A 25,591-nucleotide genomic window follows, 5' to 3' on the forward strand; every position below is an offset into this window, starting at 1 on the left:
AAGATGTGCCTTTATTTTATAGAGTGTAGAAGGATCATCGTGAAAGGGGAGGAGGGAAAAAGAACCTCAACTACAGCAGCTTTATAGGGCAGATAGTTTTAGGAAAAAGAACATACTGAAGTTGAAGACCTGGAAATTGATTCTCTTAAAATTATCCACACTCACATAATCCTTGGAAAGCCTTCCCATATCCCAGTTTGAAGAACACTGCTAAAAAAAGACTCCATTGACAAAACGTACTCACATGCTCTACTGCACTTTACTTAGCCAACAATGATTTAGTGAGCACTTGGAACAATGCAGAGGATGAATGGATAAACGAATGGTTGGATGGAAAGACAGAAAGAAAAATGGATAAATACTGAGCATTTACTGTATACCCCAAACTTTGGCATAAAAGACTGAAAAAGACTGTCCTTATCATGTCTTCAACTCTTTGGGAGACAATGTAGTATAGTGAGACCCTGCCACAGTGCAGTATGTATAGATTGGGATCTAGCAACATTGGCGAGTACCTCCTCCCTTCTCTGACAGGAGCAAGCTAAAACGCTATGCTCTGGGATTCGGCTGGAAGTAACTGCCTCATGATCATTTGGGGCTTTTTAAATTTAATGTATGGTCAGTTGTGTCAGTTGTTGCTTTATGCTTTTTGTAACAATGTCTACCCCAAGCCCCTGCATTTCATTAACTTTACAATAATGTGACCCCCATATTTTAAAGATAAAATTTCTGGATCCTACCTATCATGTTGTGGAGAGAGCTTATGTACTCTTCTCATCTTCAGAACTATTCTGCTTCGTGCAAATCGCAAAAACAAAGAAGAAAAACAAAAGCCCCTCTGACAAATTATGAAAAACGATGACCTAGTGAGACAGAACAGGATCTCATTCGGCCCTCAGTCCAGTGCTGTGCTGGTAAATGCTTAAAAACCAACTCAGAGTGGAGGAAGGGCTTTTTCGTGTAGCATTTGCTGATATCAGTGGTATAAATACCACAGCCTGTTTCAAGCTACCAACGTGAAGTCAGCTGGCTCACAAAATTCCTGAAAACTTAACAAGCGATTATAAACTGACTCTGGCACACCACTGGGACTCCTCACTTATCCCTCAGCAGGTGTCTTCATGTGGTTACCAAACTGCACCCGGGTACTCATGGGCCCAGGTCACCACACCTGGTGTCAAACTTTGAGCAGCTGAACTCAGTTGGCAAGAGCGATGCTATGAGGGCTAGCAGGCACATACGGGTGTTTCACATAGTGCTAATCCATCTGATTTCATAGCCATCTTGCTTCACTGTAAGGAGGCACCGGCACTATTGCTCCACAGTTCAAGGAAAGCAAAAGCAAGGGAAAGAGTCTTGGAGGATCCACTAAGGATAGTCGGCACACCCATTTTTCTGTCAGCCATTAGTTGTCCACTTCTCTTTTGCAGATGCCAAATAGCTTCCTATAAGTTCCTTTTAGTTCACTGTGCTACATAGCTTGGTTAAAAAAAAAAAAAATCCAGAGATGATGCTTTTTGTTAAAATGATTCAAAGGAGTGGTGTCTGGGTTTTGTCACCAACTGAACTTACCCGTTTGACACAGTAGAAGCCGTAAAGCTTCTCTGCCCATTGTGAGCACTTACAGAAATCCCCTGTGAGTGAACTTCTGCAGCAAAGTACTGCTGATTTTGTAAGATAACCCCTGCATCCCATGAGCGACAGGTCTTGATCTGGGCTTGAGAGATGTAATATTTTGATAAAAAACGGCACTTCCTTTTGAAGCACATATTTGCGTGTGCTGAGCAGTACCACTGGAACCTCAGTGAGCGCCTAGGCGAGGCTGACTTGGTCTCTCCCAGCTCGCTCCAGCCATAGGCCCCTCCTTTACACATCTAAATGTGGCAGTAATTAGCATCCATAAACCGCAACTGTGGCTTGTTTTTTTTTCCCCCTTTCAAAAGCATCAAAGTAGTTTGTATTTCTCATGGGTGCAAAAAAGTTGTACACCTCAAAAGAGATTGAGACTCTGACATGGAAAGCTACTGAAGACAGGAGCTATATCTCCTAAGGGGTAAAGAATTATTTTTTTCAGCACACTTTCTAATTAAAGTTGTTACCTTTGATCTAAGCTTCACACGAGGTATCGCAATAAGAGAAAATTTAAGGCCTTTCAAAAAATTATCAAATTCAATTTTTCTTATGGAATTAGGCAAGATTCTAACTCTCACACAAAAGACATACTGAAATAAATCACTAATTGATCACTACAGTATAATTAATTAAAAAGAAATCTATTTCATGATGAGTACCAGGTATATTTTATACTCAGTTGTAAAGATCGGAGAGATGAAGGGTGTAGTGTGTTAAATGTCCCCCCAAAATTCATGTCTGTCAGGAACCTCAGATGTGACTTTATTTGGAAATAGGGTCACACTGTATTTAGTTAAGATGAGGTCACACTGGATTAAGGTGGGCCCTTAATACAATGGTGTCCTTATAAGAGGAGAAGACAGATATACACAGGCTGGTGATGATGGAGGCAGAGATTGGAGTGCTGCTGCCACAAACCAGGAACACCAAAGATTGCTGGGAGTCAACAGAAACTAGAAAGAGGCAAGGAAGGATTCTTCCCTACAGCCTTTAGAGGGAGCATGGCCTTGCTGACAGCTGGAGTTGGTATTTCTAGCTTCCAGAACTGTAAGAGAATAATTTTCTGTTGTTTTAAGCCACCCAGCTTGTGGCCATTTGTTGTAGAAGCCCTAGGAAACTAATACAACGGGTAAATGTGCAACTTAGGCAGAGTAAACAGCGGATGCTGATGGATACTGAGGTATATTGTGTGCTTTTTGCCCCACGGCAGCTCCAGAACAAACTGCTAGTGTAAGTAGAAAGAGATGTTAGTCATTAGGGGGCTGCTGAAAAATGGGGGCCAAAAGACTGTTAAATGCAGGAAGCTGGCAGCCAAATATATATTCCCTAATTATTTAAAAAGGAAAAATAATGTCACTAGCATATGCATGTAGAATCACAACCTCAAAACATACATGCTTAGGACAGAATCTTCCTTCCATATCTAAGTGGGGAATGGCAAAGATGGGGATCCAATTTCAGAGGAAGAGAATGACTGAAACAAAAAGCTGAGTGAGGTTCTACCTCAGTCATTCTGCTCTTAACTGCATTTCTCTTTTACAGGGCCTTTCTGGGATGGCCCTATAATGGTGTTCCACCATCCCGTAGCATCTCTCTACCTAGATAAACCCCTCGGTACACTACCATTAGACACATCTTACCTTCAGCCCTGATGTCCAGAGGTTTTTATTTTATTGTGTTCCTCTGTGAACACAGGCCAGATACAAGCAGTATATTCTTTCTCATGACATAAATATTGCTTTAACTTCTACTTTTTTTTTTTTTTTAAGTTTTTATTGGGGAAGGGGAACAGGACTTTATTGGGGAACAGTGTGTACTTCCAGGACTTTTTTCCAAGTCAAGTTGTTGTCCTTTCAATCTTAGTTGTGGAGGGCGCAGCTCAGCTCTAGGTCCAGTTGCCGTTGCTAGTTGCAGGGGGCACAGCCCACCATCCCTTGCAGGAGTCAAGGAATCGAACTGGCAACCTTGTGGTTGAGAGGATGCGCTCCAACCAACTGAGCCATTAGGAAGGCAGCTCAGCTCAAGGTGCAGTGCTCAATCTTAGTTGCAGGGGGCAGAGCCCACCATCCCTTGCGGGACTCGAGGAATTGAACTGGCAACCTTGTGGTTGAGAGTCCACTGGCCCATGTGGGAATCAAACCGTCAGCCTTCGGAGTTAGGAGCACGGAGCTCTACCGCCTGAGCCACCGGGGCGGTTCTACTTTTGATGTTATGGTATCTCGATGACATTTTAGATCTAATAGGAAGGTCCCAATATCCTTTGTATTCAGTGGAGTACTTATGATAGCCCAGTACTTATCTAATACTCAACAAAAACAAAGACTTGGGGATGTCTAGGTTATTTCCTACTGCTCCAGATCAGTCTGATAACAGCTGCAGTTGGTCACCACAAAGAAGAGAAATAATAATCGTTCATTGGAGTCGATGACCAGACAGGAAAAAGAACTCTTTCCAGACAGGAAAATGAACTTCTTCACTTCCTGTGCTTTTCAATCCAAGTGGATTATATCACTTCATAGGGAGGTATTTTAGAAAGATAAATGTGGGCTATTAGGGCTCTTTTTTCTAAAAAGTTTATAACATAATGGGGTGAAGTTTGTCATGCACAAACAATTCCAGATGATAGAATATAACTAGGTTCTTAAACAAGTACTAATCAAGCACACTATAAAACTCAGCTCTAAGACTACAATTGGAGGAGCTGGGATAGTGCAAGAAGTCCTCATGGAGAAAGTAAACTTGAGTGGATGTAAATATTTCCAGTGCATCAGTCAATTAATTTAAATTTTCAGGAACAAAGGATGAGCCAATTCAGTGGTAACACAACATTTAATCCACGTATGGTTTTATTCATGACCAACTAATTAATGTAAATTGTATTGGTACAGAGCTATACCCACCATATACGTGTGCAATGAACACACACATGTGCGATGATATATATTTTTCTAACTTAAAAAATAATAGTGTACTCTCCATTGACGCCCTTTTGAAATGTTTATATGAACACTGTTTCTTTCAAGAACCAAAAGCTTCCTTAACTCATCACACAATAAATGTATATACTAGGCCAGGAGTCAGCAAACTATGGCCTGCAGGCCAAGTCTGCCCCATTGCCTGTTTTTGTAAATAAAGTTACTGGCACACAGTCACATGCATTCATTTATGACTATCTTCTGTGGCTGTTTTATACTACAGCAGAGTTGAGAAGTTGCAACAGAGATTGTATGGACTACAAAGCCCAAGATATTTATTATCTAGCCCTTCAGAAAAAAAGTTCGCCAATTCCTGCACTAGGATCCTAGGAATATTTTGTTTAATTGAAAACACACACACACACACACTCACACACACACACCACACACACATACCTGTCACTAGGAAACAAGTGATTTTTTTATGTTAAATGTTAATATCTTTGAAAAGTTCTTTCCAAATATTTTATTTTGTTTCTCAAACAATTCTAGTTGAGTAAAGACCTTCCCTCCCTCTAAAAATTTAGTCTGTCCACAAGAGAAAAATAAAGTGAGTGTTTCTATCAGAGCCTGAAATTTTCTATAAAACATTTTCCTAAGAGCTGAAAACCGAGAAAGATGCACATGACATTTCATTTATTAAACATATAAATTAAACATGATCACAATTATACTGAATTTAAAACATTCCAAGACAGGTCTTAGTTTCTAAAACTTTTTAGAAGACATTAAAAATATGCTTTCATTAAACTTAAATAGAAAAAGATCCTGTAAAATAGGATTTAAAATTATTTATAGTCAATATTACTTTACAGCTAAATTTCTCTAATTACTTTTAAAAGTACAATCCTAATTCTAGTCTAAATGTTTCCCTATGTTACACGTGGCAGAAATTACTTATTATGCAATATGCTTATCTTCTATCAGGCAATACTACTTTTCAGTTCTATTATTTTATAATCTAACATTTATAGTTTGCATATACTGATCATGTTGTATATATATTTTAAAGCAGGGCCTTGTTACAACCTTTTCCAAAGGTATATGACCCAGATTAAATACCAACATCAATAGTATAGTAATCAGTTTGGAGCTAAATCATAAAATAATGGGTTATTCTTTCAACACTAAAGTTAGCCTACTCGTTTCTAAGGCTTAGAGGAAAGAAGCCTTTCTTCTTTCTTTCCCAAATTACTTAGGATAATTGGTTATATCTTCTAGTGTCTACCAAGAACTGCATGACACTCCCAGACCCCTAACAACTGAGAAAAATACACAGATATCCTATTAATCCACTGACATGTCGTTAGAGTGATGGTCATAGAAATGACATAGTCAGCTACAGCAGTTGAAGGTGACCCAAACTGAGTGGACCACAGAGACTGAATAGCTTTCTCCTTGGAAGCACTTCTGGAGCAGGGTCACATTCAGAGGCCTACAAATTATTGTATGGATCCTTACAGAAGTGCTAACCCATGTGGGTTGCTACAATATTTGTTTTAAATTCCTGTTGTTGAATAGAAGTTATTTGGTTTCTTGTTTATGCTTGGGTATTTAATCTGGTTCTTCCCCCAACTACCTGAAAACATAAAACGCATAGCTACTTCTGAACCCAGAACAAATTCTAACGTGAATTATAAATTCCCAGACCAAAAGTTGCATAGGGATCATTTCAAACATAAACTTAATGGCATTACCTATCAGAATGTAGAAACCCTAACTTGAAAAAAATGCAAGCCAAAGGCACAGTTATCATTTGCCTCATTCTGAGTGAGACTCCATGGATGTCACCTTCAAGAAGTTGCATGAAGCTGGTAGAACACCATATGCCTTTCCTCAGCACAAATGACCACATCCTGTGCCAGGCAGCATTTTTCAGTCTCTGTGGTTAAGAACTAGTACAAATTAAAGTATAACTAGGCAGAGCTGGAATGTTAGTTGAAGCTGTGATTTGAATCTCAGAAGTTTTAGACATAGAACTCTATTTTTCGATTCCTTAACAAACTAAGACAAAAGAAAAACATCCCAAGAAACAATTTGCCTTTTTTCCCTTTAGAAACATACACACACACACACACACACACACACACACACACACTTAACCTAAGGCATTCATTTAGTCATTTACTCAACAAATATTTATTGCACACCAACTATGGGCCAAGTACTTTTCAAGGTGCTCCAAACACCTAGCAGTTAAAAAGACAACCCCAAATCCTACCTCATGAACGGTGGAGGAAGAGAGAGACAATAAACAAATAAACAAATAAAACTCCAAAGTTATCCAGGGGAAGTGCCACGCAGAGAATTTAAATAGGGTACTGTATTAACATAGTGACTGGGCTGTCAGGGAACAGCTCTCCGAAGAAATGACATCTAAGATGAGATGTGAGTGACATTCATAAAGCAACAGCAATCAGATTTATCAACATAAACATTAGCATGAAGTGTTTGCAATGTTGATATAAATGTCATGCTCAAAATACACAAAAACGACTGGAAATATTCCATAATGTTAACAGAGACTATCTTTGGGTGGTAGGATAGAGGTGGGTTTTTCTTTTTTTTTTTTTTCCACTTCTATAAATTGTCAAACTGTGATATAGTGCAAAAATATATTTAGTCTTTGTCCCCAGTTCCTGACACAGTTCCTAAAATTCTTGGAATTTCTTGAGTTATAGGAGGATCTTTTATTATTCATAACAAGCCCCTTTCAATCACACCTGAGTTTATGCTACTGAGGTGACTTAGAATGGGGACACTAGATATCCTCAGGATGTGTGATCCATTAGAAAGACCAACTGATTAGAGGGTTGTAACTTTCATCTCTATCTACCAACTTCCAGGAAGGGGAAAAGGGACTGCAGGTTAAGCTCTTCAAAAATTCCTGAACAATGAGATTCAGAGAGTTTTGGGGTTGGTGAACAAATGGAGGTGTGCCCAGAGAAGGCATGGAAACTTTCCCACCCCATACCATGCCCTATGCATCTCCTCAATTTGGCTGTGCCTGAGTTGTATCCTTTATGCTAAACTGCTAATAGTAAGTAAAATGCTTTTCTAAGTTCTGTGTCATTCTAGCAAATTATCAAACCAGAGGGAAGTTTGTGGGCAACCCTGAATTTGTAGCTAAGTTAGACAGAAGTGCAGGTAACCTAGGGACCTGGTATTCTCAACTGGTGTCTGAACTGATGGTAGTCTTGTGAGACTAAGCCCTTAACCTGTGGATTCTGTATAAACTCTAGGAGTTAGTACGAAAATTGAATTGAATTGTTGGATACCCAGTTGGTGTCTGGAAAACTGGAGAATTGGTTGTTGGTATTTTAAAACACTCCAGAATTGGTGTCAGAAGTGGGATTTGTTCAACCCATGGCTAATGGAAACGTGGTTTAGGAAAAGAAAGGAAGAAAGAATGGGAGATGAGGAACCTTTGATTCCTGGCCACATGGTCACACATGTTATAGAGCAGCAGCTTTGGCTGTGATCAGTTACCAAAGGTAAAATTACCAAGGTTATTCAGAGATGGATTCAACTCCTGAGTAGTTAATTCACTACATGCATAAGGAAATGCAAACTAATAAGAAAGGCGAATATAGAATCTCTTGGTTATTGTTATCTGTAATAGCTAAAATGCAGTGAAGAAAGTACTGGGTCAGACCTTGATGCTGGACCAAAATCAGATTTTGGTTGGTTTGGGCTTTGGATACTAGGTTCAAAGCTGCCCCCAAAGGGAAAAATTATGCAGGAACAACAGAGAGTTCCTCTAAGACCGCTGGTCATCAAGAAGGTGATTCACATGGGGGGAAGGCAAAAACAAGAAAACTACTGAAACCAGTGGGTATAATATGAAAGAGTTGTCTCATTTTGTGACTCTGTATCATCAGCTTCATGAAGAGCCTTTACTAAATGGATTGTGAGGATGACTAAATTAGGGTGAGTGTCTTTGATTTTTTGAAAGCTACAGAGTAGAACAGCATATTTGAGTTGACACTACACACACAGCTCACTATAAAGTTAAAACTATAAAACTCTCTAAAATCACAGATAGTTATACATGATTCAGACACAGAGAACGTTTTTCCCAAGGGAACAGCCAGCCTATTGGAATGGACAAAAGCTACTGTAAGGTCTGTTTACCCTGAAAGAAGGACTATCCAACTCCCTCTATAAATGCCAAGGGGAACATCCCAGATAAGCAGCTGATATGCTTTGTCTATAAGCCATATGGGACTAGCTTTATGATAATCAAGATATTCACCTACTGAATGTGCCTGTTAGCAGGTCATGATAAATGTTACGGTTTAAGGGGGTGTGCTAAGAATGTACATGTTGCATAGGGTATGGTAAAGTCAGTGCAGCCACAGGTGGAGACAAGAATGAGGTTTGGAAGGAAGCTTATTATACAGAGGTCCCAGAGAAGAGGCACCACATGCCATGCAGGGTCACATGGGAAAGCACCATTGTCAGTCCGAAGGCAGAAAAAAAGAGTGAGGGAAAAATCTTAGACCAGAGCTTTTATTGGAGTTTCTGAGAGAAGGCAGGGCAGGGTAGGATAAACAGTTTAGGATTGGCTAGTTTGGATAATTCTCGCAGGCTGTGGGACATTAAGAGTGGTCTCTAGTTGTCCAGTACTTGGCCCTAGGACACCCTGGGATTTCAAGCAGTGAAAGTATTAGCTTAGTGTATGAGAGTTAGGTAAGGAGACGGTTGGGGGTAATAGATTCTGAATTGGTTGGTTTGTATATGAAAAGCAATCTCCTGGCCAAGCCCTTTCCTATGTCTAAGAATTGGTTATCCCTGACAGGGACAACCTTTCCCCAGGTCTGTAAGGTGTCCGAAACATTGAAAGTACAGAAAATAAGAAAATATAGTTAATATAATTGGTCCTGTGATAAATGGTTGCTGCAGAAACTCAAACAGAATCTAAGAAAACACAGTCAAAACAAGGGACCCCTTTTGCATGGCAGCCCATTTAACCTTACTGCTGCAATATCTAGCAACATTCTGAGAAGCCTTATTGAATTTGCTTTTTCAGCTTCCCCTCCTGGGTCTTACAGATGCTAATAAAAAACATTAGGTTAATTAACAAGAAAATGAGAAGAGGCAGAGGGGAGAGTCAAGGGACTTGTCCCAAAAAGGTGGAAAATTACAAATGGTTATTAACAAATAAGGTGAATAAAGAAAACATCGATAGAGCCAAAACAAAGAAGAAACAGAAAGGGGGTGAGTTAAGGGACTCATCTCAGTCAGGTAAAAATCTTTAGATGGTTATTAAGAAACGGGGTAAATAAAATGAACATTAATGGGGTCGGAACAAAGGTCTTAACACTGCATTGTGAAGGTTGGGTGGACCAAAAGGACCTCCCGCTTGTTCCCCTATATTAAAGGGTCCCAAAAAAGTCCACTCTATTCATCCCAATTTAAAAAGCCAAAAGGCAAAGATTACAATGAGAAATCTGATCTGAATTGTCAGGGGCAATAGTCAGGCAGATTAATCATGACAAAGATTGACAAAAAGGCCAGGGCCAAGGTCCCTAGGGACCCAAAGCCTTTTGCATATGAAAGGGTAAAATGGTCATGGAGTAGAGAAGAAAAGTTTCTGGGACTCCCTGACATGGGAGCCTCACACACTATAATACCAAAACTTGTTGGTGAAGCCCTAACTGGATCTTCAATTAAATTGAGAGAGTATAGAAATGTAAGAGCTAATAAGATTAAAATTGAGGTTTGGGTGAAAATTGGAACGTTTAAACTGGCTTTATGTGAAAAAGTTGTGTCTCCTTTACCTGAACGTTTTATGGTAATGGATACTATGTCTGACCGACGAACCCTTCCCCTACCTAGGATGGGAAAACCAAAACCTGTTGATGAATTCTAATGGAGGTTACAGTTAGAAATGTAAGGGTTGATGGATAAAGGTAAAAGTTTGGAAAAAATCTGGTATGTTTGAAGTGATTGAGTCTCTTTTACCTGAATGTATTATAAAGGTGGACATTGTGTCTGACTGGGAAAGTGTGTCTGCAAAATAGAAGCATGTAAATCTGTCTTTCAAGCGATATTAATTGAACATGCTAAATGGAAATGGATAAGGCTGTCCAAGTGCACACAGACCAGAGAAGCTGGAGCGCAGGTATAGACAAAGTCTATGATAGCCCTATGAGGAGCATAAGGCTGATGGCAAAAGCCGGAAAGTGCTTCCCAGCAATCACTACTGGGACTTTGGACTACAGAATTTCCATTTCAGGGGCAATTACTAGCCTGCTATCGGACATAAATTGAAACTGCCCCTATGATTCCAGGACAAAAAACAATCTTAATATCTCAAATGCCCATGATGTCTTAGGTGATATCAGATAAATACTCTATGGTGGAGGGCAGTGCCCAGAAGAGTTCCATAATAAAATGGAAATGGTTTATAAGGATTATGCTACCTGGGGAATGCAAGCAGGAGATACTCATGAGCAGAGAATCTCTTTTCTCCTAGGACTTATTTGGAACTGTGTAAAGAGCTACCAGATTCTATTACTTGGACAATGCCCTATAGACAGCTCTTGACCGACCAATCAAGAGTTGCTTGATTTATGGATGGCAGTTCCAAGAAGAATGGACAACATCTTGTTTGGAAGACTACCACTCTGACTGAAGAAGGTAAAAACAAATCAGCTCAGTGAGATTAATTACATACTGTTTTCTTGGCAGTGATGGAAAAATTGCACAATGATAAAAGTCTCTGTTTCAGTTTTTACCCGACTAATGGGTCATGGCCAATGGCCTGGCCATACGGATAGGCAAAGGACAATGGAAACCTGGTCTATAAAAGGACACCCATATGGGGCCCTGCCCTATTGAAATCACTATGGGAAATTGAGGGATGCACTAAAGTAGGGCATGCCGATATCCATTACTGGAACCAATGAGTGGCTATCGCAATGTACTCGCTTGAGGTGGCCAGTTGGGTCCACGAAATGAGTAGGCATTTGGGGACTGTAGCAGTGAGGGGGTGAATCTGGACATATTCCTTTTGTACACTCTGAGGCTCAGAATGCCAACAAGAACTGCTCTGTCTGTCAACAAGAAAGACAGAGGCTACAGATGGCTATGGGTAAGACTCCTCAGGGGGAAGGCGCCACACATAGATGACAAGTGGATTACACTAAACCAATGCCAGTCCCAGGAGGGCTACAAATGGGTTTTGATGAAATAGACATTGACTCTGGACTAGACTTTGCTTACATGGTGGTAGATGCAAAGGGTCAGAGTACTAAAAAAGAACTAGAACAGAAGATATTATACCAATTTGGACTGCCAGGTCACATGTCTACAGACCAAGGAACACACTTTACAGACCATAATGTCAAACAATGGGCAGAGAGACATCTTCCTCAGAGTAACAGTTTCATAGCGAATTGGAACAGACAACTGAAACATTGGCTGTATAAGACAGGGGGAGATGTAGGTATGAAGGGCTGGTTTACATGTCTTCAAGAGTGTGTTCTCAGACTTGACATCAGAGGGGCTAAGGGAGTGTCCCTACTAGATAGATTCCTCTGGTTTTTTGGTGGACCTGGGGGAGAGGGGATGGGGGAGGATGCTAGTATGACTATGCAATTTTTCCCACGGGAAGAAGACACTGGTATAATGACTATACTTTTTTTCTTTCTTCCCTGCATCACCTCAACTTTCTCTTTCCTATCTGATGCAGTAGTCACAGGACCAGGTCTGCAACTAAAAGTGCCAGAAACAGGGATGATCCCTAAGTAAGAAACTATAAGTGTAGTTTTAAACCTTTATGTCAGAATTCCGAAGGGCCTGATAGGGCAAGTTGTGCCTTCACTCCATTTAGCAAAACTGAGGTTAATAGCGAATCTGCAGCTATATTGCCTAGTGGTAAAAAAAAGCCCACTAGTTCTGGACCTAAGTAACTCTACCCTATACAACTAGCAGTGGACTGAGCAGGAGGCACTCGCTACACTAGTATTGCTGCTGCCTGCAATCTAGACCAGCACAGTGACCAAACCTAATGTTCCTTCCAACAGTGGAAAAGTTCAGTTATAAATGGAGAAAAGGAGGAATGTAGCTGAGAGTAAAGGAATAAATCAGTGAGTAACATGACGAAGGAAATACAGTATTACATTAAAATCTCAAGAGAGGTTCAGAGTAAGAGAATAACATTGTCTCTTAGCTCAATTAGAGAAGATGCCTGAAAAGGTGAAGCCATATATTGCTGCGACCACTCCTGCTTTAGGAACCTGATGAGATCAAATGGAAGCCTGCAAGCCTAACTGGGAGATATATGCATATATGATGAGGGACTGGGCTTATCATTAATGACTGTATGTGACTCTAGTAATATGCCAGTCTATATTCAGGATGAGTCACCCCAAGATGTGTCTCTACGATGTGCAGATTATTTTGAGCTAAAGCCAAATGAGAACTTGCAGGCTTAAGAGAAATTTCTGCCCCCTTCCCAGTAACTACCTAAAAGAATGTGAATTAGGGACCTTGCCTATAAGAGATTATCAGAGATAACCTTTTTTTGACCTATCTATACGGCAGGGCGAACTAATTACTGAACATCTGCTCTTCTTATTGTCCTGCAATGACCCTCTGAAGTCCCAAAGTGCCTTAGCTCAGAATGTCAAATGTGCCTTATTTTCTCTTTCTGTCTCTGAACCTCTCATGTATGTGGGGTTCCCATATGTACCTATGTAATTAAATTTGATTATCTGTTCTTGTTCATCTGTCTCATGGAGATTTAATTATTAGACCAGCTGAAATACCCCTGAAGGGTAGAGGAAAGTTTTTTCCTCCCCCATACCAGTATCTCTTGACTTTTATGATCCTTTTGCTACACAATTCGAGATTGTGGTCAAAGACCAGAGGGTGGTCTGTGGTATAATATAAAAATGTTTAATCTTTGTCCCAGATTCCTGGCACAGAGTTCCTAAAACCCTTGGAATTTCCTGATAGGAGTCTTTTGTTATTCATAACAAACCCCTTTCAATCACACCTGAGTGTAAGCTACTAAGGTGACTTAGGGTGGGGACACTAGATAGCCTCAGGTTGGGTTAGCTACAAGAAAGACCAAGTGATTAGGGGGTTGGAACTTTCAGAACCATCCACTGACCTCCAGGAAGGGAGGGGAGACTGCAGACTGAGCTCTATAAAACTCCTGAACAATGAGATTCAGAGAGCTCCCAGGTTGGTGAACACATTGTGGGGCTGGGAGAGTGGTGTGCCCAGAGAGGGCATGGACGCTCTTCCATCTCATCCCTTGCCCTATGCACCTCTTCCATTTGGCTGTTCCTGAACTGTATCCTTTATAATAAATTGCTAAAAGCAGGTAAAGCACTTTCCTAAGTTCTGTGAGTCATTTTAGCAACTTATTAAACCTGAGGGAGGTTTGCAGCAAACCCTAAATTTGCAACCAAGCTGGACAGAAGTGCAGGTAACCTGGAGACATGGTACTTTCAACTGGTGTTGAAGCAAAGGCAGTCTTGTGAGACTGAGCCCTTACCCTGTGGGTTCTGCAGTAACTCTAGGAGTTAGTATGAGAACTGAATTTAATTTTTGGACGCCCAGTTGGTGTCTGGAGAATTGGAGAACTCATTGTTGGTGTTGGAAAACACCCCAGACAAACTTTCTGTAATGAACATGTATTATTTTTATAACGAAAAGAGTAAAATAAACATTATTTTAAAAATGAAGTTAGTATACTTGAACACTGAAAAAGCACCTTAAATTCTCAAAATTTGCTGATGTCCTATGGCAAATTACTATATGAAAATATTTGTAAAATGAACGAAACTGAATTATTTCCAACTCAATCCACAAATGCAAGTTTTCCTTGGAGAGTTCCTGATTTCTTCTTCATGTTAAGCCTCAACTATAGCTATAATCACTAGTTTTTAATTTGCACACTATGGCTCACCTCCTATATCTTCATCTTCATTGGCTGGGCATTCTGCACTGTCCGCATTTTCTGTTTCATGAGGCTTGGTTAAATTGTAGTCATTCAAATTCACTGGGCCTTCTAGGAGATAAAAAGAATTTTAACTATGCAGTCAACTTTAAAGGATTTTTATAAATATGTATTTAGTAGACTTCCATTTTAGCTTCACATGATTCCTTAGTAGACAGTATCCCTTTCACGTATACCCCAAGTGGGGTATATTGAAAATTTGAGGTTTAGAAATATATCCAGGGTTCAGGCAGCTTTCCATTAAACATAATTTTCTTGACTATTTCTTTCACCTGAGTTAAAATGCACTCAAGTTCCTTCTGGACAGAAATTCTCTCTCCTTTGGTATGACTCACAATATTAGGTAGGATGCTATTGCTATTTATGACCAAGAAGTATTAATATGTAGTGAATACTGAGCCTGAAAATACTGGCATAACGCAATTTGGGAAAGATGCTTTCCTTAGAGGAAGCCTGTAAGCTTCCTATTTTCCCTTTCTATTCACATTATAAGTGTGATTCTATGGAAAACATATTGGCCCTCGAGTTCCTTTATTTCTTCAAACATTACTAAATGCTGACAAAATGACAGATATGAATATTTCTGTCCCAAAGGAGCTTATACTTTGCAGATGTAGATAGGCCCACAACTACAATGTAAGACTCAGACAAAAGATAATAATACAAGTCTAAAAGGTACACTCGGAGAAGATATTAAGGGAAATGCAAAACATTATGGGAGTTCATAAGTGAGAGGGAGCAGACATAATAAAAGCATGCTTAAATAAAAAGCAAACTTGCTAAAACTCAAGTTTCACAGAAATATAATTTTGTATAATAAATACTGATTAAAGGAAAAGGGGACAATGTAGCTGGACTTATTTCACAGGTAAGCATGATAGCTTAACAAAAAGATGATAACAAAAGAAATGAACTGAAAAGGTACCCAATTTCTACCAAACTCCTTCCCAATATTCAATAAAATATTTACTGAGAGCCCATTACACACAACCAATAGTCAGACACTGAATCCTGTGGTGCTGAAGCTGGGCTGAAGTAGGAGAAGTGACTAGAAATTCTGGAGTGGCGTTCTGTTCAGGTGCAGCCATGACTGAACACATGAAACAGGACTTTTACAGGAATGCAGGAGCAAAATGAAAACATATTCCATAAATGACTAAGCGGTCCCTAAAATATGGTCATCATGGACTCATGTTTGGATTTATAAATAGGTAAAGTTTCTAATTTCTGCATATTATAACATATACTCTAGGAACTCTCAGACTCTGTTTTAAACAGTGGTTCACTTTTCTCAATCCTGAAATGACTAATATAAAGTGCATACCTGAACAACTAATATGAGGTACAGGTTCAATTAAAATATAAAGCTACAACTCACAGTAACACATAAAAGACACTTAAATGATAAATTTTGTAATACAGCATAAGCTGTGATTCAAAGTGAGTTAATCAATCAAGTTATTTTTAGGAAATAAATTATTTTAAATGTTTATAATTTATTCTGGAGTAAGGGTCAGCAAACTATGGTGTGAGGGCGAAATCTAGCCATGGCCTATTTTTGTATGGGCCCAAGAGGTAGAATGGTTTTTAGATCTTTAAAGGGTTATAAAAAGCATAAAGAGGTATATGCAACAGAGGCCATATGTGGTTCACAAAGTCTAAAATATTTACTACCTGGTCCTTTACAAAAAAAGTTTGCTGACCACTATTCTAGAGTGAAAAGTACAGGTTGTTCAAATACAAGCTACTATGTTATTCAACAAAAACTGTCTTTATTCAAACCAATCAGTTGAAAAAAGGGAAAAAAAAGCAGTGATTAACATTAGGTGGGTTATGTGGTTCGGCCCTATGATGTCAAAGAACGTATATGATCTAAATGGATGAGTTATTTTTGTATCAGGAGGAGACAACCCCAACACATTTCCACAGCATTTTTACTGCAATCAGAATGTTCCTCTTTCTTTGGTATTTTCAGTCAAGTTATATTTCTAGAGAGGAAAGACCTCATGTTACCTGTGGGCACAGACTGCTCCTCAGGGCTTTTCAGTTCCACATTTGGTTTTATATCTGAAAAGTAAAGAATTATAAATATTAGCTGCTTAGAGTAAAATTTTTTTTCAGAATTGAGCATCCTAAATTTAATGAGGATACTATTTTGGAAGCTTTAGCAGCAAATTTCCTCTTTAGAACAGGACAATTCTTTTTCTATATCCCCTCTAAAAAGTGCCTTAAAGAGAATAAAAGGAATTATCTACACAGCAATTGTATTTTAAAGACATTACGAGGAAACAATAGTACTTTGTATTTACCCATATACTTAATATTTCTGATGCTTTTGATTTTTTTCATGAAGATATGAGTTCCCATCTCGTATCATCTTTCTTCAGAATTTTTAGTAGTGCCACTGTGTGACAAATTAGTTTCCATTTATTTGGAAATAGCTTTATTTTGCCTTCAATTTTAAAGGTGATTTTTACTTGATATAGAATTCTGGGTTGACAGGTTATTCCCCCAGCACTTTAAAGACAGCCTTCCACTCTTCTAGACGCTATTGTTTCGGATGAGAAGTCAGTGATGTTTTGTATTGGTGTGCGTGCATGTGTGTGTGTAAAATTCTTTTTTTTCTGAATGCTTTCAAGATTTTCTCTTTACCTTTGGTTTTCAGCAGTTTGACCATGATATGCTTAGTGTGATTTTATTTGAATTCATCCCACTTGGGTTCACTGAACTTCTTATTTGTAAAATTATGTTTCCCACCAAACTTGAGAAATTTTCAGCCAATATTTCTTCAAACACTTTTTCTCCCCCATACTCTTGCTTTCCTTCTAGGACTGACTTCAATTACACGTATGTTAAAATTTTACATATTTTTCCACAGTTCCCCTGAGACTCTGTTCCTCCTTCCACCCTGTGTTATTTTCTCTCTGTTGTTTAGCCTACTTTTACTGATATCTTCAAATCCACTTTCTCTTTCTTCTGTCATCTTAATTTGTTAAGTCTGCCCAGTGAGTTTTTTATTTCAGATATTGGAATTTTCCATTTTCTTTTTTATTGTTTCCCTGCTGAGATTTCTTATTTGTAAATTCATTACAAGCATATTTTCCTTTACATCTTTGAGTATAAATATTATAGCTGTTTAAGATCCTTGTCTTCCAATTCCAATATCTATGTCATCTTGGGGTTAGTCACCATTGATTTCCTTTTCTCTTGAGTATGATTCACATTTTGTTGCTTCTTCATATGAACTAATAATTTTGGATAGTACCCTGGACATTGTAAATGATATGTTACAGAATTTCTGGATTCTGTTATGTTCCTTTGAAGAATATGGGAGTTTTTCTTGTTTATTTTACTCTTTAAAAGATGTAGTTAAATTGCCTACACTCAAACTCAAATTCTGTCTCACTTGTGGTGGGCAGCAGCTAGGATAACCAGATGTCCCAGTATGCATGGGATTGAGAACTTTTACAGTCCCAGGGAAATTGAAACAAGTCAGTCACCCTTACAAAAACATAAATTTCTGTTATTTTAGCCTCAAATGGGCTGCTCAGAATTTGACCCATATATGTATAGTTCAAGGATCAGCTAGAGATTTGGGTCAGCCAGATAATTTATACACAAAAGAGCTCTCTCTCTCTTCTCCATTCCAGGATTCCCTTCCTTACTTCCCAAATCCTGTGGTTGCTATGGTTTTTTAAGTCAGTAAAACTGTGGATTATCTACCCAAGTTTTGGTCACCCTAAGGCTAAAACTGGGGCCTACCCTTGGGCAAAAAACCCCCCGATAAAACAGGTTGGTTTTGTCATTTCCCAATGTCTTCAGGTAATAGATATTTTTTCATATATTGTCCAGAATCTATAATTATTTGTTGGAAGATTGGTTCAATAGAAGGTAAAACCTTCATTACTAGCAACTGAAAATCACCTTTGTTCTTTATTTTAATGGTAATCATATACCCAAAACTGTTTAGGATAGTACTGATTTTAAATATTGTATACTATAATCTGGTCATATTAAAAAAAATATAGTCACTGTACTTACATTCTATTCTAATTTTTAAAATTTAACACTTCACCAATTAGATGTTAGCAGCAAAGCATAAAGGCAAGGAAAGTACATATATTTTAAAAATAATCAAAGGGGTAGCCTGGTATGGGTGTCAAAACCCAAGATGGGTGAGAGGACTGTCCATGCAAAGAAAGGGGACAGCCTAGGGCAGGCTGCTGGGAACCCACCAGCATGAGGAGTGTGCCTATGTGGGATGGGCAGTCTGAAGGAGATGAAGAGGGAGTCTACACTGAGGGCAGAAAGCATGGGAAGTCAGAGCCTGAGTACGATAAGAAGGGTATTCGGGCAGGAGAATTGCCTGACTTGGAGTATTGGAGTCTGAGAAAGATGAAGAAGGTATGAAGCTAAGGTACAACATAGCATGAAGAGTCAGAACCTAAGCATAGTGAAGAAGGCATCCATTCATGGGGGCGGTCTGGTGTGGGGTTTCAGAGACTAAACAGGGTGAGCAAGGCACCCACCTGGGAACAGTGGGGGCTAACACCATGGAGCTCAGATGGAGTGAGGAGAGCTTCTATGCATGGGAATGGTCTAGTGCAGTGTCAGAACACGAGTGGGATGGCACCCACATATTAGAGGCAGCCTTGCATGGGGGTGTCAGAGCCCAAGCAATTGAGAGGAGTGTCCACATAGAACAGTGACCCTGGTACAGGATTTCAGAACCCAAATGAGGCAAGGAGAGCATCTGAGCTGAGAAGGATACGGTAGTAGCAATAGATGACTGGTTATATAAAGGATTGATCAAATAAGTAAATATAATAAAGATAATGAGCCAGATTTTTCTCTGTCAGAGGAGTTACAAATATGAAAACGTGTGGTAGTGTATTGGAAACAGGAATACTGGCATAAACGCAGGCTTCTACTATATATAAAAAGATATAAAATACGTGCACGTGTGTATATGTGTATATATAGGTATATATACACCTATATAGGTTTATAGTTCCTCACCCGTTCACTGAGAGCACCAGTGAGCAGTGACACTAAAACAGCTTCTAGCATCCAGATATTAACTTGTAAATATTCTCCACTTAAAGGAAACAGGCTTCCTGGAGAAACGGTGATTCCAGGGTTGGGGTGGGGAAAATATGAGTCTGGAACATTTTATTGTCCAGAAAGCAAGGAAATGCTCACAGAATGAAGGGGATATAGAAATCATCCTGATGGGTTTCCATTGGCCAAATCTGCAACAAGGGAGCACAAAATAATAATAATGATAGTATTGGATTATAACCCATTGAAAAAAGAGAAATTCATGAGTCCATATTGACACTTATAAGTGAATAAATTGAAAGTCTAATGATGAATGGGATATTTATATAGTTTCAAAGTGCTTCTCCCCAAAACACTTATTAAAGATCAAGAGTAACTATACAGTAGAGAACTGAACTTGGTAGACACCACTGTGCCTGAGCAAAGTGATCATCATCAGTAACGCAACAAATGAAAATTATGTGCCACCTGATAATGAAGAGAACACAACATCATTTCTGTGATATTCCAGCCAAATATGTATAACATGAATCTAACCATGAGAAAACAAACAAACTCTAACTAAGGAACAGTTTACAAAATAACTGAATTGTAATCCTCAGAAGTGTCAAGGTCATGAAAGACTGAGGGACTGTTCCAGACTGAAGAGTTATGTCAAATAAACACCATGTGTGATTGTGAGCTGAATCCTTCTGCAGTAAAGGATGTTAGAGAGCATCCTGGAGCAATGTGGCTGGGGTCCGAGGATTAAATGGTAGTAATTTATCTATGTTAATTTCCTGATTTTGATGGTTGTTTTGTGGTTATGGAGAAGATAGAACATAAACACTACAGTGTTCAAGGGTGATAGGGTATTATGTCAGCTCCTCTCAAAATTTCCAGAAAAAAATAGTTTCTTGTACTGAATTGTACCTTTTCTCTAAGTTTGGTAGTGTTGTTTTCTTTTAAGGGTAAAAAAAAAGCTACCTGTGAAACTTTTAATTGCACACTAAAGGAATCTTAACAGAAAAAGAAAAAAACTAGCTCAAAGGTTTCACATGAGCAACTTTCATGTGAAAACATCTTTTAGTTAGTACAGAGCAAGTTGGCTTTTGATTTGGTGACCTAAAGGAAAAAGGTCCTGGTCCCTTGAGCCCTTAAAAACCCTCTGACAATGACATTTAAATAGTTCTCAATGTTTTTTCAAATGGCCTTTGTGTGCTGTAAATAACACCAGAAGTAACCGAGCTCAGTGTCAGGGAGGAGATTCTGACTACCTTAGTATTCAGAACTAAACGGAGACATTAAAACCATCTATAACCAGGTCATATTGATGGCCTTCTTAGGTACTAAAAAATACTTAAAACACAAGGACAAAATAGATTGAAGTACATTTCCCCATTAATGGTCTTTATAAAAATATGAAGCCCAGTAGTGGATAGATGGTGAAGGAATTCCCAACTAAAGACCAGAAACCTGTTAAATATTTCTAAGAGCAGCAAAACCTATTCAGTTTTAATGGGCCCTTTTGTAATTTTTTACAATTCAGTCCAAAAAAATAAAAAAATAAACCCTGAAAAATTTCCATTTGAGGCAGTCTAGTGGGGTCTTTTCAATGTGCTGGCAGTCAACATAGCTTCAAAATATTTTCCAAAAGAATGCGCTAAACAGCTAAGGAGGAAGGGTCCGTATATTGCCTTTGATAGAATAGTTTCCTGTACTGATGTTTATACACGTCTGGTACAGATGATGGAAAAATTCCAAAGTGGGTTAACTTTGTTGAAATATAAATCTTGTCAACTTTCTGCATTTCCCCTGTTACTTGAACAGGTAACGCATGCTCCTGCCTCAGGGTCTTTGAACTTACCTTTCCCTCTGACCAGAATGCTCTTCCCCCAGCTAGACACCTGGCCCACTTCCTGTCTTCACTCAGGTGTGTGCCTAAAAGTCACCTTACCAAACAAGCTTTACCTAACTACTCTATATAAAATGTCATATTCCATTGCCAACTTCTTTTCTCTTTTATTTTTCTTCATAAAATTTCTTCATTGTCATCACCTGACTTATTTTTGGTCAGTTTTGTTTTTATCTGTCTCCCCCCACCAGAATGTAAGGTTCGTGAGAACAGGGATGTTGTCTGTATATTTATGTTTTGCTGTATCTTCAGCTCCCAAAATAGTGCTCACTCACAGTGGACACTCAGTAAATATTTGTTGAATAAACACATGAATTTTTATATCTTTATCGTTGATCCTTATGAACACTCTAGATCAAGGTTCTACAAACTACAGTTTGCCGCCTGTTTTTGTGTGGCCTGTGAACTAAGAATGGTTTTTATATTTTTTAAGTAGTTGAAAAAAATCAGAAGAATATTGTTTCATGCCACTTGAAAACTATATGAAATTCAAATTTCAGTGTCCGTAAGTTCTACTGTAACACAGCCAAACCCATTCATTTATGTGTTGTGTATGGCTGCTTTCAGGCACAGGTGAGTAGTTGCAACACAGACTGTATGACTCGCAAAGCCTACAACAGTCATTATCTGGTCCTTTACAGAAAAAGTTTGCCAAGCTCTGCTCTAGATTTATTACTAATACTAATACTGTACTGTCTAATAGAGTAGCCACTAGCCACATGTGATATTTAAGTTTAAATTAATTAAAATTAAAATTTTAGTTTCTCAGTCACACCAGCCACATTTTAAGTACTCAGAGAACATATGGCTAGTGGCTACTCTGTTGGACAGCACAAAAAACATTTCCGTCATTGCAGAAAGTTCTACCAAACAGCACTGTTCTAGATTTTAGAATATCTCACTGCCACTTGGGATACCACCACTGCAAAATTATAACTTTAAAAGAAACATTAAAACTCTGTATCAGGAAAACAGAAATAAATCAAATCATGTAAAAATAAAAATTAAAATTAAAAATAAAAATTAAATATCAACCACAAATTTTAAGATATTATACCAGGAAATAGCTTAACAATGACCATTTTCTATCAATATTTCCAAAATTCTTATAACTGGAATTTCAGGAGAAAGTTGTGATTTCCCTTAATGCAGTTATCAAAACTATAAATCATCTAGATGGCACCTTTCATACGAAACATTTTACAAATTTGACTGATTGAAAAATTAATGTGACTTTTCAGAGGGTAAAAGAATAACCACCACATGATGCCAAAACATCCAGATAAAATATTTTAAAATATATTTATATGCATATATACAAATATATACGTGGCATGTTTCCAGTAGGATTTGTTGGTATCATTAGATAAAACCATTTTTCTTATCTCATTTAAAAGCTAAAATTATCTAGCAGAAAACCCTAGTTAACACCCTCATATCATTTGCCCTCATGCCCTTCCCACAACTACATAACTGAACTCCTGACGTGTTTTAAGGTTTAATTAAATCACTAGTGTTTTCCACTGACACTTTGCCTCTTAAATAACAAATCTTGTAAAAGGTATAACTAGTCTATTATTAAGATAGCTGACAAATATATTGGGCTATAAAAGTTAAGGGTTATTTCTTTTGCAGCTTTCCAAAGCACTCTACAAATTCAAAGCTTTACTAGCAGTCTCAAATTGTTTTCTACCAGTACTGAAAACAAGCCTTCATGACATGCTTACTGAGACGTGACAATTTCAGGCTTGTTTTTATTCCTTCAGATTCTCTTTTCATTTTTAAAATGACGTCATTTAAAAAACTTCACTAGTTAGAATTTTTGTTATGATACCAAGATTTTTCTCAGATATTCCAGCATTTTATGTGCTGCAAAATGAAGGAGGGTAGATTACAAATAAAATTTAAACTTGGAAGTGGCAGGCATCTGATCAATTAAGATTTCATAAAAGTTCACATGAATGTTTTTATCTCTAATATAAACTCTCCATGAACAAAACCAAATATTTACATTAGCAACAAAATCTGTAATCATATTTTTAATTTGAATGGTTATAAACTTGCCTTTATTTTGATACTGTTAAGTAATTTTCATTCAATTAAGAATTAAGAACACCAGCTAACTAAATTATACTTTTAGTTTCAGAGATCAGATTTCCACTGGCTGGTCTGTTTTCCCAGTAGGAAGTGTAGGTGCTAAAGGAGAGCAAAATGTCAAACCTCAGAAAGACTCCTGCACTGAATTTGCCAGCTGCCAGCAGCACTGGTGCCTGACAGCTGCCAAGAAAGCTGTCTCTGAACACTGACATTCCCCTTTATCTTCAAAACAGTAAACTAACTCCCCTATCCCCATGCCTCTTTAAAAAATAATAATAATAAAAAAATAAAGCTTGTCATGTCTAAAATTTTCATTTTTACTTTTTAACTAAAAGCTTTGGAAACTGAGTCACTCACTAAAAAAAATGTATTCACAATTGCAACATTAACACTTTGGGACTATAAATGTGGCACAGAAGTGTTAGCTACTATTTCTGTAAGGTCCTTCACCAGTTTTCTTTATTACTACCACATGTAATTATTCCTGGAATCTTGCCACCACAAGAACTGTTCTATAGGATCATGAAAAATGATCCTATAACAAATGAAATTAGAATATTAGAAATGGAGTGGATATCTTAACTAATTTAACTCTTCTCCCCCTGCCACCTGATGCTAAAATTTCCTTCAATATTCCCCTATTTAGGTTGTACAGCCTCTGCTTAGAAAAAGGATATTCAAATGACCAATAAACATATGCAAAGGTACACAACATCATTACTCATCAGGAAAATGCAAATTAAAGCCACAGTGAAATACCATTACACACCCACCGAAATGGCTAAAATGAAAAAGACTGACTGACAATAGCAAGTGTTAGCAAGATGTGGAACAACTGGAACGCTCAGACATTGCTAGTGGGAGGGAAAAGCCCAACCTCTTTGGAAACTGTTGGGCAGTATCAAAGCTAAATATACACCTACCCTATGACCCAGAAATGCTAGTCCTAGATATATGTCCAAGAGAAATGAATATATATGTCCACTAAAAGACATGCATAAGAATGTTCACAGTATAGACAAACACAGGAAACAATCATTTGTCCATCAACAGTTGAATCAATAAACAGGCTGTGGTATATTCACACTAAACAATGAAAGATTATGAACTACTAATAAATGAAACAATATGGATGGATTTCAAAAGAGTATGTTGATCAAAAGAAGCTAGACACCAAAAAGCACATAGTGTATGATTCCATTTATATGGAATTCAAGAACAGGAAAACTGATCTATGATGATGGAAGCCTGAATAATGTTTAACTTGGGGCAAAAGGGTACATTAATTATAAATGGGCACAAGAGAACCTTCTGGAGTGATGTGAACGTTCCATATCTTGATCTGGAAGGTGTGTATGAGGTCTGACAAGTTCATGAACTTATTGCAATGATGTTGCTAACCTTTTTTGATATCAGAGGGATTATTCATTATGAACTGGACAAAGAGTTAACCAAGTTTACTATTTGGAAGTGCTGAAAAGGCTGCATGAAAAAGTTAAACGACCTGAACTTTTCGCCAACAATTTATAGCTTTGAATCACGACAATATACCAGCTCACACGGCATTGCCTGTGAGGGAGTTTTTAGCCAGTAAACCAATAACTGTATTGGAACATCCTCCCTACTCACCTGATCTGGCCCCCGGTGACTTCTTTCTTTACCCAAAGATAAAGGAAATATTGAAAGGAAGACATTTTGATGACATTCAGGACATCAAGGGTAATACGACAACAACTCTGAAGACCATTCCAGAAGAAGAGTTCCAAAATTGCTTTGAAGGGTGGACTAGGCGCTGGCATCGGTGCCTAGATTCCCAAGGGGAGTACTTCAAAGGTGACCGTAGTGATATTCAGCAATGAGGTATGTAGCACTTTTTCTAGGATGAGTTCGCGAACTTAATTGTCAGATCCGTAGTGTATATCGGTAAAAAATTAATCAAGCTATCTACATAAG

At 38.2% G+C, this 25,591-nt stretch overlaps 1 protein-coding gene across 2 annotated transcripts in view; it reads right to left on the minus strand.

Moving 5' to 3' along the window:
• The window catches only part of IKZF3 (IKAROS family zinc finger 3), a 79,458-nt gene that overhangs the window by 42,922 nt on the left and 10,945 nt on the right, over nt 1–25,591 (minus strand). The window contains exons 2-3 of one of the 2 annotated variants that reach the window (XM_074319637.1): nt 16,600–16,653; nt 14,536–14,634 (exon numbers count right to left, since the gene is read on the minus strand). In XM_074319637.1, coding sequence (XP_074175738.1) covers nt 14,536–14,634; nt 16,600–16,653 — 153 coding nt within the window. Of the gene's footprint in view, nt 1–14,535; nt 14,638–16,599; nt 16,654–25,591 lie in introns of both variants that reach the window. The other variant, XM_019747807.2, reaches the window with a different exon arrangement.

This window comes from Rhinolophus sinicus, linkage group LG15 (genome assembly GCF_036562045.2).
Source record: "Rhinolophus sinicus isolate RSC01 linkage group LG15, ASM3656204v1, whole genome shotgun sequence".
NCBI classification, from domain to species: domain Eukaryota; kingdom Metazoa; phylum Chordata; class Mammalia; order Chiroptera; family Rhinolophidae; genus Rhinolophus; species Rhinolophus sinicus.